Source organism: Balaenoptera physalus (genome assembly GCF_965194825.1).
Source record: "Balaenoptera physalus genome assembly, chromosome: 7".
Classification (NCBI taxonomy): domain Eukaryota; kingdom Metazoa; phylum Chordata; class Mammalia; order Artiodactyla; family Balaenopteridae; genus Balaenoptera; species Balaenoptera physalus.
The window spans coordinates 95,465,997-95,480,174 of NC_138886.1; the positions used below are offsets into that span (position 1 = coordinate 95,465,997).

General features: G+C 36.0%; 1 protein-coding gene across 5 annotated transcripts in view; it reads left to right on the top strand.

Moving 5' to 3' along the window:
• Positions 1–10,772, top strand: part of LOC309664435 (cyclin-dependent kinase 20-like) — a 50,765-nt gene extending 39,993 nt beyond the window's left edge. For 2 of the 5 annotated variants that reach the window (XR_014265741.1, XR_014265745.1), the window contains one exon: positions 6,915–7,021. Coding sequence is in view for 1 of the 5 variants with exons in the window: in XM_082469860.1 (XP_082325986.1) it covers positions 6,915–7,000; positions 9,518–9,557 (126 nt within the window). In the remaining 4 variants the exon portion in view is untranslated. Of the gene's footprint in view, positions 1–6,914; positions 7,022–9,517 lie in introns of those variants that run through there. The other 3 variants (XM_082469860.1, XR_014265742.1, XR_014265743.1) reach the window with 3 other exon arrangements.
• The last annotated feature ends 3,406 nt before the right edge of the window (positions 10,773–14,178 follow it).

Consider the following 14,178-nt stretch of genomic DNA (forward strand, 5'->3'; position numbering starts at 1 on the left):
TCAGCATTACTAAATATCAGGGGAATGCAAATCAAAACCACAATGAGATATCACCTCACACCTGTCAGAATGGCTATTACAAAAAGACAAGAAATAACAAGTGTTGGTAAGGATGTAGAGAAAAGGGAACCCTTGTGCACTGTTGGTGGTACAAATTGGTGTAGCCACTATGGAAAACAATATGGAGGTTCCTCAAAAAGTCAAAAATAGAACTACTATATGATCCAGCAATTCCACTTTGGGTATTTTTCCAAAGAAAACAAAAACATTAATTAGAAAAAATATATGCATCCCTATGTTTATTGCAGCACTACTTACAAGAGGCAAGATATGGAAACAACCTAAGTATCCATCAATAGATAAATGGATAAAGATGTGGTATATTATACACAGTGGAATATTACTCAGCCATAAAAAAGAATGAGATCTCTTGATTTCGATGTGACAACATGGATTGACCTAGAGGTTATTATGCTAAGTGAAATAAGTCAGGCAGAGAAAGAAAAATGATGTATGATTTTAACTTATATGTGGAACGTAAAAAACAAAGCAAATGAACAAATGAACAAAATAGAAACAGTCTCTTAGATACAGAGAAGAAATAGTGGTTGCCATAAGGTAGGGGGTGGGGGGTTGAGTAAAATAGGTGAAGGAGATTAAGAGGTGTAAACTTCCAGCTGCAATATAAATGAGTCGTGAGGATGAAATGTACAGCATGTGGAATATAATCAGTAATATTGTAATATCTTTGTATAGTAATGTACTGTAACTAGATTTATCATAGTAACATTTTCTAATGTATAGAAATATTGAATCACTATGTTGTACACCTGGAACTAACATAGTGTTGTAGGTCAATTATACTTCAATTTAAAAAAAAAAAAACTAGTTCTTTGAAAAGATCAATAGAGCTGATGAGCCTCTAGCCAGGCTAACTAAGAAAAAAAGAGAGAAAATACAAATTAGTAACATCCAAAATAAAGGAGGGACATTACTACAGATCCCATGGATAGTAGAAGGATAATCAAGGAATACTATGAACAACACTATGGCCACAAATTTGATAACCGAGATTAAATGGAGTAATTCCTTGAAAGACACATCTGCCAAAACTCACACAAGAAGAAAGAGATGCTGAATAGGCCTGTATCTATTAAATAAATTGAATCAACAATTAATAACCTTCCAAAACAGAAAGCAGCAGGCTCAGATAGGTTCACTGGTGAATTCAAACATTTAAGGAAGAAATTATGCCAATTTTATACAATCTCTTCCAGAAGATAGACACAGAGGGGAAACCTCCTAACTCATTATATGAGCCCAGCATTACCCTAAAACCAAAACCAGATAGTCTTTAAAAGAAAACTACAGACCAATATCTCTCATGAACACAAATGCAAAAATCCTCAACAAAACATTAGCAAATCAAAACCAAAAATGTATGAAAAGAATTATACAACATGACCATGTGAGATTTATCCCAGGTATGCAAGGTTGGTTTATCATTTGGAAATCCATTAATATAATCTATCACATCAACAGTCTAAAGAAGAAAAATCACATGATCATATCAATAGATACAGAAAAAGTATTTGACAAAATCCAATACTCATTCTTGATAAAAACTCTTAGCAAACTAGGAATAGAGGGGAACTCTCTCAAATTGATAAAGACCATCTATACAAAATTGATAGCTAACATTATACTTAATGATGAGAAACTAAGTTTTTCCACTAAAAGCAGGAACAAGGCAGATGTCCTCTCTCACCACTCCTTTTCAACATCATACCAGAAGTTCTAGATAACTCAATAATACCAAAAAAGGGAAATAAAAGTTATACAGAGTGTAAAAGAAGAAATAACACTATCTTTGTTCATGGATGACATGATTGTCTATATAGAAAACTCAAAAGAATTAACAACAAAATTTCTGGAACTAATAAGTTATTACAGCAAATTTGAAAGATGTAAGGTTAATGTACAAAAGGTTAACACTTTCCTTATCCCAGCAATAAACAAGTAGAATTTTAAATTAAAAACATATTGCCATTTACATTAACACAAATACTTAGGTGTAAATCTAACAAAATACGTACAAGATCTATATGAGGAAAACTACAAAATTCTGATGAAACAAATTTTAAAAAGAACTAAATAAGTATAGAGATATTTCATGTTCATGGATGGGAAAACTCAATTTTGTCAAGATGTTGGTTCTTCGTAACTTGATTTATAGATTCAACGCAATCCCTATTAAAATGCCAGCATGTTATTTTGTGGATGTCAACTAAGTGATTCTAAAGTATATCTGGAGTAGCAAAAGACCCAGAATAGCCAGTATTGAAGGAGAAGAACAAAGCAGAAGGACTGACACTGCCTGACTTCAAGACTTACAATAAAGCTATAGGAACCAAGTGTGGTGTTGGTGATAGAACAGTTAAATAGACCATTGGAACAGAATAAAGAGCCCAGAAAGAGACTCACATAAATATCACTATATTTCTGTGAAAATATCACTGATCTTGATGAAATACAATGGTAAAATGGAGAAAAGACACTCTCTTCAACAAATGGTGCTGGAACAACTAGACAGCCACATATTAAAAAACATAAGAATCTAGAGACAGACCTTTCAAAAAAATTAACTGAAAATGGATGATAGACCTTAATATAAAATGCAAAATTATAAAACTCCTAGGAGTTAACACAGAAAAATTCTAGATGGCTTTTGGTATGGTGATAACTTTTTAGATACAACACCAAAGGTATGGTCTGTGAAAGAAATAATTGATAAGGTGGACTCATAAAAAATTAAAAAAAGAAAAACCTTCTGCTCTGTGAAAGACACTGTCAAGAGAATAAGAAAACAGCCACAGACTGCGAGAAAATATTTGCAAAAGATTTATCCAATGAAGGACTGTAATTCACAATATACAAAGAACTCTTAAAATTAAATAATAAGAAAATGAACATCCTGATTTAAACATGGGCAAAAAACCTGAACAGATACATCATTGAGGAAGATAAACAGATACCAAAATAGCATACAAAAAATGCTCAACATTATATGTCATTAGGAAATTGCAAATTAAAACAACAGTAAGATACCACTACACACCTATCAGAATGGCCAAAATCTGTAACACTGACAACACCAAATGCTGACAAGGATGTGGAGCAAGAGGAACTCTCATTCATTGCTAGTGGGAATGCAAAATGGTACCACCACTTTGGAAGACAGTTAAGCACTTTCTTACAAAACTAAACATACTCCTACCATATGATCCAGCAACTGCACTACTTGGCATTTACCCAAAGGAATTGAAAAGTTATGAACCTGCACGTGGATGTTTATAGCATCTTTATTCATAATTGCAAAAACTTAAAAGCAACCAAGTTGTCCTTCATTAGGTGAATAAATAAATAAACTGTGAAACATCCAGGCAATGGAATATTATTCAGCATTAAAAAGAAATGAGCTTTCAAGCCATGAAAAGACATAGAGGAAACTTAAATGCCTATTACTAAGTGAAAGAAGACAATCTGAAATGGCTACGCACTGTATGGTTGCAATATATGAAATTCTAGATAAGGTAAAATTATGCAGACAGTAAAAAAGAACAGTGGTTTCCAGGGGTTCAGAAGGAGGGAGGAATAAATAAATTTGTGGAGCACAGAGGATTTCTAGGGCAGTGTAGCTGTTCTGTATGATACTATAATGGTGATACATGTCATTATGCATTTGTCAAAACCCACAGGGTGAACCTTGATGAACTTTTGGTGATAATGATGTGTCAATGTAGGTTGATTATCAAATAACCTGCAAATGTACTCTCTGGTATGAGACATTGGTAGTGGGGGAAGCTGTGTGTGTGTTGGGGCAGGGGGTAACTTTTATACTGTCTCCTCAATTTTCCTATGAATATAAAATAAATAGAGCTTCTTAAGAAAATATTTTCAAATTAAAAAATAGAAAAGGAGAGATTCCTAACTCATTTCTGAGGCTAGTATTAGCCTTAAAAGGCCTTGTAAGAAAGTTGCAAATCAATATCCCTTATGAAAATAGACATAAAATTTTCTAATAAAATTATAGCAAATTAAATCCAGAAATTTATAAAAGGAATAATACATCACAACCAAGTGGGGGTTTTCTTGTGATGCAAAGCTAGTTAAACAGACAGAGATCATTGATGCAATCCACTATATTAATCAACTAAAGGATGATTTGGCAATTGTTTTTCAGTAAAGAACCAGATAGTAAATAGTTTAGGCTTTGTGGGTGACATACAGTTTTTATAGCATATTCTTCTTCTTTTTACAATACTTTAAACATGTGAAAAAATCATTTTTTGGCTTGTGGCCTCTAAAGAAACAGTCAATGGGCAGGATTTGGCCTGTGAGTCACAGTTGCTGACCCCTGGACTAAAATAATTAAAACCACATGATTATATCAATTGATACAGAAAAAGAACTTGAAAAATTCAACATCCATTCAGCATTAAAACTCTAGTAAATTAGGAATAGAAAGCATCTACAAAAAAATTCTATAGCTAACATCATACTTAGTAGTGAAAGATTTAATGTTTTACCCCAGGATCAAGAACAAAGCAAAGATATATATTTTTTCCACTCCTATTCAACACCATAGGTTGGTTGACAAGCCAGTGAAATAAAGCAAGGGGAAAAAAGCTTAGAGATTGGAAAGGATGACATGATTGTTAAAGTAGAAATCTCCAGAATCTATTTTAAAAGCTACTGGAATGAATAAGTGAATGTAGCAAAGTTGCATAATAAAAGGTCAATGCACAAAAATTAAAATGTAATTTATATAATATTAATGAAAAATAGGAAACCAAATCTGTTTTTTAAATACCATTTACAATAGCTTCTTTTTAAAAAAGGAAATACTTTGATATAAATCTAACAAACGTGCAGGAGCTGTACACTTAAAACTAAAAAAAGCTAATGAAAGAAATCAAAGGATGTCTAAAAAATCTAAATAAATGGAGAGATATATTATGCTCATGGATTGAAAGACTCAATATAGTTAAAATGTCAATTCTTTAAAAAATGATCTATAGATTAACACAATTCCAATAAAAATCCCAGCATCACTCACTCTATATATTGACAAGTTAACTTTAAACTCTTTATAGAAAGTCATAGGAATTAGAGTAGCCAAAATAAATTTGAAAAGAAAAAAATTTGACTTTAAGACTTACTGTAAAGTCACAGTTATTAAGACAGTGTGGTAATGGTGAGATGATAGACACGTAGATCAATGGAACAGAACAGAGATTCCAGGTATGAATCCACACAAATACAGGCTTTTTTACTAAGGTAAAATTTACATGAAATGAAATTCATCATGTTAACCATTTTTAAGAATACAATTCAGTGCTATCGTTAGTACTAAGGTCCGTAGTAATTTCCTCACTTTCGTTTCTGATTTTAGTAATTTGAGTTTTTCTCTTTTTTGGTCACTCTAGCTAAAGGTTTGTCAATTTTGTTGCTCTTTTAAAATAAATTTGGTTCCTTTATTTTCCCTCTTGTTTTTTTTTTTTTTTTTTTTTAAATTTTTATTTATTTATTTATTTATGGCTGTGTTGGGTCTTCGTTTCTGTGTGAGGGCTTTCTCTAGTTGCGGCAAGTGGGGACCACTCTTCATCGCGGTGCGCGGGCCTCTCACTATCGTGGCCTCTCCCGTTGCGGAGCACAGGCTCCAGACGCGCAGGCTCAGCAATTGTGGCTCACGGGCCTAGCCGCTCCGCGGCATGTGGGATCTTCCCAGACCAGGGCTCGAACCCGTGTCCCCTGCATTGGCAGGCAGACTCTCAACCACTGCGCCACCAGGGAAGCCCCTCCCTCTTGTTTTTCTATTCTCTATTTATCTCCACTCTAATATTTATTATTTCCTTCCTTGTACTAGTTTTGTGTTTAGTTTGCTCTTCTTTTTCTAGTGCTTTACGGTGCAAAGTTAGGTGACTGATTTGAGATATTTTTTAATGTAGGCATTTAAAGCTATAAATTTCCCTCTGAACTTATCTCACTGCATCCCATTAAGTTTTGGTATAGCATGTTTATGTTTTTATTTTCATTTGTCTTAAGGTATTTTCTAACTTCTCTTGCGATCTTTTCTTTGGCCCATTCGTTGTTTAAGAGTGTGTTGTTAGTGTGCACATATTTGTGAATTTTCCAGTTTTCCTTCTGTTAGTGTCAGGGCAATTTCATAAGAATTTCTTGACTTACTTGGGCAAGGGAAGAAATTCATGAGTAGACCAGAAGAAGCAGAAATTTTGTGGAATGGATTCTGGCTCTCTTCACAGGGCTACTTTTTTCAACATTTAATAAAATAAGGTTATATTTTACTGAAATGACTCTCTCCAGCATTGACAGTGACAACTACAGGGAAACTTAATTTTTGATCCTGAGATGGGGGGGAGGAGAAAAGGTCGACTAGAGACCTGCCTTCTCCCATAAGAATGAGAGATGATAATACAGATGCTCATTCCTTCTACTCCAGCAATAAGATGTAAACCTTGCATTTGGTATGGTCTGGAAATAGAGCACTTTGTTTAGTCAGATATTACTGTTGTCAGAAAGTTACATACTTTCGTTTAAAATGCCAACTTTTCTACGTTTCACACTAGTAAAGGCACATTTAAGTTGATTTTATTTATAACGGTCATGAGATAATGATAGCTGTAGTACCATAGTTCATTTCACCGCATCTCCAATTCCTAGAAATTCGACTTCATAGAAATGCCCAATGAACAACTGACTGGTAGCAGTTTAATGGTTCTCCTGTGAGACCTCTTAGAACTGATTTCAGATTGGAAGTATTACTACAGTGAGAAGTGAATTACTATAATACCTTTTCTGTTGGCTAACATTTTACAAATTTTTCTCTGAAGGGTTTCACAGATGTGATTTCAGGATGGAGTTGGAAAAGTGAGAGTCCACTACTGCAGAAGAAACAAAAGGACAGGTTCCTCTTCAGGTATATAATACCATAAATAAATGATCATATTCGCCACTTTTTGAAATTACGATGGCTATCCTCAAGGGGAAATTGGAAGAGGTGGATTTCGAATTGCCAAAATATCTTGGCCTGTTTTTAGTTTCCTGAACAAGGTGCTGAGCTAGAGGAGCTCTGAAGTCCATTGCATCTCAAGGTTTTTAGTCTCCCTGACCAGAGAGCACAAGGGAAGCTGGCAGCCATTTCGGGGCTGATGGAGATGTCCTGGGTTTACAGATGCCAAGCTGGCAAGCCCCAAGCTGGCTCCATGGGGTGAGCCTCTGCTCTCAGGACATGCTGGAAGCCACCCCCAATTAGGACATAACCTGCACTGAGGTTAATTACTGAGGATATGGGTACCCTGTGGATATTTTCAGAAATGCCGAAGTTCACACACTGTGGTTGTTTGACTATAATGGCTAATAAACTTCAACAATGTTTTTGCAAGGAACTTTATGACAAACACCATACTAGGCTGATTGTATGGCATTGTTAATGGTGTCTTCATGAAATTTATTACATATATTTATTTACTCATGAACTATTAATAATTTATGGGACATCATATTTGCTTTCTAATCCTAGTGATATTCTTTCCTACCAGAACAAAAAATTAATTCTGTGTCAAAGAAGCCTTGGTTTGATTAGATTCTTATGGAAATACTCAATACTGATAATCCTCTAACAGATGTATTCTCACCAATTTTTCTTCTATTATGAAAAATTGTGTCACATTTTATATTTATATACAAAGTGTGTGTGTGTATAGAGACAGAGGGGTTGGCTTTCAACTTTCAGAAGTGACCTAAATTTGTTTGTATTCTCATTTTGTATTATACAACTCTAAGCCATTATTAATATTTTACTTCATTTTAAAGTAAAAATAAAATGATGGTGTTGGTTTTGAGGCTTCAAGTTGTCTCAGGGATTGAGGCAGGAGGTAGATGGGTCCCAGGCTGAACAGTTTCTCCCCTGTGGACAGGAACTCCATAATAGCAGGAACCCCATAAAAGCAGGATGATGGAGGAGGTTGGGCCCTGCTCAGATAAGAGATAAAAGACCACATGTTCCTCATTCTTGAAGTCAAGGAGACCTTCTCGACTATACATGCACAGAAAGGCTCCATGGAGGTCAAAAAGGGAGGGGGGGCCACCCCATAGTAAGTGATGTCAACTACCTATAGGCCTCTTCACCAGAATCCAGCTTGGCTAAGAGATGCGCACGCACACATGGGAGGACCCTGAGATAAACCAAATACAGACTCAGAAGCAGGCAAAGCAAGATGATTGGTCTAAGGAAACCCAGAAGAAATGCCCCATAAAAGTGATACAAACTACCACGAGGGTGCGACTCTCTCTCTGAGCCCACCTGTGTGTCCATCCACATGTACTGTACTCTTTTCCTCCTAATAAACACTTTACTTGTTTCACTACTTTCCGTCTCTATGTGGAAATTCATTTCCACACAGCTGACGGGCCAGGGACTTGTCACTGGCCACTGGTCCCTGGCAGTGTGGTGGCTAGGATTCAGCGCTCTCACTGTCATTGCCCGACCTCAATCTCTGCCTGGAAACCGAAATCCTGCTTCAAGCCGCTACAGGCCAAGGCCACCTGCGATCAGGATGACGCTGTTTTACCAAACAAACATTCTTTTCACGTTAACAGGTTTAAAAATTGCTCAATATCAAAGTATTTCTTCAAGCCATCCTTTAAGAAATTAGATTTCCCCACAAATGCAGAGCTTTGAATTCCAGCATATAATTTATTAAATTCTTTTTTCATACTTGAAATAATCACAAGAGTTGGTGGATGCCACATTTCTGAAGCCCTGACATTAAGGAACTAAGCTGAAAGGATATTTCCCAGGCTTAGGGTTTCAGGAAATTGCAGGTGGAGTAATGTCAACAATTCACAGGACTCTGATATAGATCACTAGTTTTCATTCTCCCAAATAGAAAAACTCGCCATGTGACCCTTCATTGGCTGCTCTAGTAAAGCAATTTGAATTTTGCTGACCTAAAGTAAGTGAACAGTTTATACAAGCTTTAAGTATTGGTCATTTGAAAGAATTCTCTTGTTTCTGAGTATCGTGCCTTTTATGTTTCTAATGATACTTGTTTGGAATTCCTAAAAAATATAATTATTTTTACTTTGGAAAGTGCTGAAGTATAGAGTACAGTATAGGATAGGTATGTGGTATGAGGTTTGTTATTTAATTTCCTTAATTTAGGGTTGTTAATAATTTTCCCGAATCAAACCATTTCATTTGTATACTGCCTTTGTCATGATTTTGGAAATGTACTCTATGTCTTATTGTCATTATTATTCATGAAATTCTTTAGGAATTTACATTCTTTCTTCGGTTGGGCTGTGCAAATGGAAAGCCACTTTTCTTCCTGCCATGTACAAATTTATCCAGCCCACCATAGATATGTAAAACTGCATGAGATTTTTTCAAAGAGAAAAGTTAATACACATCTTTCTTTTTTTATTTCCACAGTTACCTGAACCATAACCATTTTATTTTGAGGGATGATTAGTGTACTGAAGGAGAGTGATGATGGCAACTGCTTTTCTTGCTGAACTTGAGAAGATAAAAAAAATAAAGAGGTGAAGAACAGGTTAGTGAGGTAAGATTATATTTTTATTTGTTATTTCCATGCTACTGAACCTCAGTATTAAAAATACTTCAGATTAAACATTATCTTCCTTATGATAGCAATTATACTGCCCTTGTGAATGTTTTACTATACCTTTAGAGCTATGAATCTGAGATTGTAAGTCTCCATGTCATGATAGGAGTTACTCATCTGTACTTTTGTCCAACTCTCCCATTTTTCTGCCATGTTGCCTATTTTTCATTAATTTGCAAGAGTTGTTTATATATTCTTTCAATGAGCTGTTTGATACTTACAGTGTAAACTGCTGATCACTTTTTTTGTGGTGGTTTATGATAAACAAAGTATTCCATTTTAAGTTCCTAAACATCAATATTCTCTTTAAAGCTTAGGGCTATTTATTCATTGTTTTGGTGACACATTACAATTTTATTTCATTTTCTTACTTTTAAAGTTGAGGTAAAATTCATACAACATTACATAAAATTCACACAAAACAAACCATTTTAAAGCAAACAATTCAGGGGCATTTAGTATTTTCACAATGTTGTGCAAACACTGTCTCTATCAAAACATTCATCACATATTCATCGCCCCAAAAGAAAACCCCATACTCACTGAGGAGTTACTCCTCACCCCCCTTATTGTTAGGGCTGAATAATATTCCATTGTATGTATACACCACAATTTGTTTATCCATTCATGTGTTGATGGACATTTGGGTTAACTTTTTGATTATTGTGAATAGTGCTGCTATGAACATTCAATAAGTTTTTGTGTAGACAGATGTTTTAAATAATCTTGGGTATACACATAAGAGTGGAATTGCAGGGTCATGTGGTAACTTCATGCTTTCCAAGTTGGCTGCACTATTCTACAGTTCCACTACCAATGAATGAGGATTCCAATTTCTCCACATTTTTGCCAACACTCGATACTGTCTGCCTTTTTAATATATCCATCCATATAGGTGTAAAGTGCTATCACATTGGTTTTTTATTTTAACATCTTTATTGGAGTATAATTGCTTTACAATGGTGTGTTAGTTTCTGCTTTATAACAAAGTGAATCAGCTATACATAAACATATATCCCCATATCTCCTCCCTCTTGCGTCTGCCTCCCACACTCCCTCTCCCACCCCTCTAAGTGGTCACAAAGCACTGAGCTGATCTCCCTGTGCTGTGCGGCTGCTTCCCACTAGCTATCTATTTTACATTTGGTAGTATATGTAAGTCCATGCCACTCTCTGACTTCGTCCCAGCTTACCTTTCCCCCTCCCCTTGTCCTGAAGTCCATTCTCTACGTCTGCGTCTTTATGCCTGTCCTGCCTCTAGGTTCTTCAGAACCTTTTTTTTTCTTTTAGATTCCATATATATGTGTTAGCATACAGTATTTGTTTTTCTCTTTCTGACTTACTTCACTCTGTATGACAGACTCTAGGTACATCCACCTCACTACAAATAACTCAGTTTTGTTTCTTTTTATGGCTGAGTAATATTCCATTGTATATATGTGCCACATCTTTATCCATTCATCTGTCGATGGACACTTAGGTTGCTTCCATGTCCTGGCTATTGTAAATGGAGCTGCAATGAACATTGTGGTACATGACTCTTTTTGAATTATAGTTTTCTCAGGGTATATGCCCAGTAGTGGGATTGCTGAGTCATATGGTAGTTCTATTGTTAGTTTTTTAAGGAACCTCCATATTGTTTTCCATAGTGGCTGTATCAATTTACATTCCCACCAATAGTGCAAGAGGGTTCCCTTGTCTCCACACCCTCTCCAGCATTTATTGTTTGTAGATATTTTGATGATGGCCATTCTGACCAGTGTGAGGTGATACCTCATTGTAGTTTTGATTTGCATTTCTCTAATGATTAGTGATGTTGAGCATCCTTTCATGTGTTTGTTAGCAATCTGTATATCTTCTTTGGAGAAATGTCTATTTAGGTCTTCTGCCCATTTTTGGATTGGGTTGTTTGTTTTTTTGTTATTGAGCTGCATGAGCTGCTTGTGTATTTTGGAGATTAATCCTTTGTCAGTTGCTTCATTTGCAAATATTTTCTGCCATTCTGAGGGTTGTCTTTTCGTCTTCTTTATGGTCTCCTTTGTTGTGCAAAAGTTTTTAAGTTTCATTAGGTCCCATTTGTTTATTTTGGTTTTTATTTCCATTTCTCTAGGAGGTGGGTCAAAAAGGATCTTGCTGTGATTTATGTCATAGAGTGTTCTGCCTATGTTTTCCTCTAAGAGTTTGATAGTGTCTGGCCTTACATTTAGGTCTTTAATCCATTTTGAGTTTATTTTTGTGTATGGTGTTAGGGAGTGTTCTAATTTCATTCTTTTCCATGTAGCTGTCCATTTTTCCCAGCACCACTTATTGAAGAGGCTGTCTCTTCTCCTTTTATATTCTTGCCTCCTTTATCAAAAATAAGGTGACCATAGGTGTGTGGGTTTATCTCTGGGCTTTTTATCCTGTTCCAATGATCTATATTTCTGTTTTTGTTCCAGTATCATACTGTCTTGATTACTGTAGCTTTGTAGTATAGTCTGAAGTCCAGGAGCCTGATTCCTCCAGCTCCGTTTTTCTTTCTCAAGATTGCTTTGGCTATTTGGGGTCTTTTGTGTTTTTATACAAATTGTGCAATTTTTTGTTCTAGTTCTGTGAAAAATGCCATTGGTAGTTTGATAGGGATTGCTTTGCATCTGTAGATTGCTTTGGTTATTATAGTCATTTTCACAATGTTGATTCTTCCATTTCAAGAACATGGTATATCTCTCCATCTGTTTGTATCATCTTTAATCAGTGTCTTATAGTTTTCTGCATACAGGTCTTTTGTCTCCTTAGGTAGGTTTATTACTAGGTATTTTATTCTTTTTGTTGCAATGGTAAATGGGGATGTTTCCTTAATTTGTCTTTCAGATTTTTCATCATTAGTGTATAGGAATGCAAGAGATTTCTGTGCATTCATTTTGTATCCTGCTACTTTACCAAATTCATTGATTAGCTCTAGTAGTTTTCTGGTAGCATCTTTAGGATTCTCTGTGTATAGTATCATGTCATCTGCAAACAGTGACAGCTTTACTTCTTTTCCGATTTGGATTCTTTTTATTTCTTTTTCGTATCTGATTGCTGTGGCTAAATCTTCCAAAACTATGTTGAATAATAGTGGTGAGAGTGGACAACCTTGTCTTGTTCCTGATCTTAGAGGAAATGGTTTCAGTTTTTCACCATTGAGAATGATGTTGGCTGTGGGTTTGTCATATATGGCCTTTATTATGTTGAAGTCAGTTCCCTGTATGCCTACTTTCTGGAGGGTTTTTATCATAAATGGGTGTTGAATTTTGTCAAAAGCTTTTTCTGCATCTATTGAGGTGATCACATGGTTTTTCTCCTTCAATTTGTTAATATGGTTTATCACATTGATTGATTTGCATATATTGAAGAATCCTTGCATTCCTGGGATAAACCCCACTTGATCATGCTGTATGATCCTTTTAATGTGCTGTTGGATTCTGTTTGCTAGTATTTTTTTAAAAATAAATTTATTTATTTATTTTTGGATGCGTTGGGTCTTTGTTGCTGTGCTCAGGCTTTTCTCTAGTTGTGGCGAGGGGGTCTACTTTTCGCTGCGGTGCACGGGCTTCTCAGTGTGGTGGCTTCTCTTGTTGCGGAGCACAGGCTCTAGGTGTGCAGGCTTCAGTAGTTGTGGCTCGCGGGCTCTAGAGTGCAGGCTCACTAGTTGTGGCACATGGGCTTAGTTGCTGTCCATCATGTGGGATCTTCCCGGACCAGGGCTCAAACCCGCGTCTCCTGCACTGGCAGGCAGATTCTCAACCACTGTGCCACCATGGAAACCCTGTTTGCTAGTATTTTGTTGAGGATTTTTGCATCTATGTTCATCAGTGTCATATTGGTTTTTAAATTTTTTATTTCCTTGGGACTTCCCTGGTGGCAGAGTGGTTAAGAATCTGCCTGCCAATGCAGGGGACATGGGTTCGAGCCCTGGTCTGGGAAGATCCCACATGCCGCAGAGCAACTAAGCCTGTGCACCACAACTACTAAACCTGCACTCTGGAGGCTGTGAGCCACAACTACTGAGCCTGTGTGCCACAACTACTGAAGCCTGCGTGCCTAGAGCCTGTGCTCTGCAACGAGAAGCCACCACAATGAGAAGCCCGTGCACCTCAACCAAGCGTAGCCCCCGCTCGCCGCAACTAGAGAAAGCCTGCACACAGCAACGAAGACACAATGCAGCCAAAAATAAATAAATAAATAAATAAATAATATGTGAATAAAATTTGTATTTCCGTAATGTCTGCTGTTGTTGAGAATCTTTTCATGTGCTTATTGGCCATTTATATACCTTCTTTGGAGAAATATCTACTCAGATCCTTAGCCCATTTTAAATTGGGTTATTTATTTGTTATTGATTTGTAAGAGAGTTCTTTATATATTCCAGATACACATCCCTAAGATACAGGATTTGAAAAAAATTCCTATTGTGTACATTTCCTTTTATCTTTCTTGATAGTGTCTT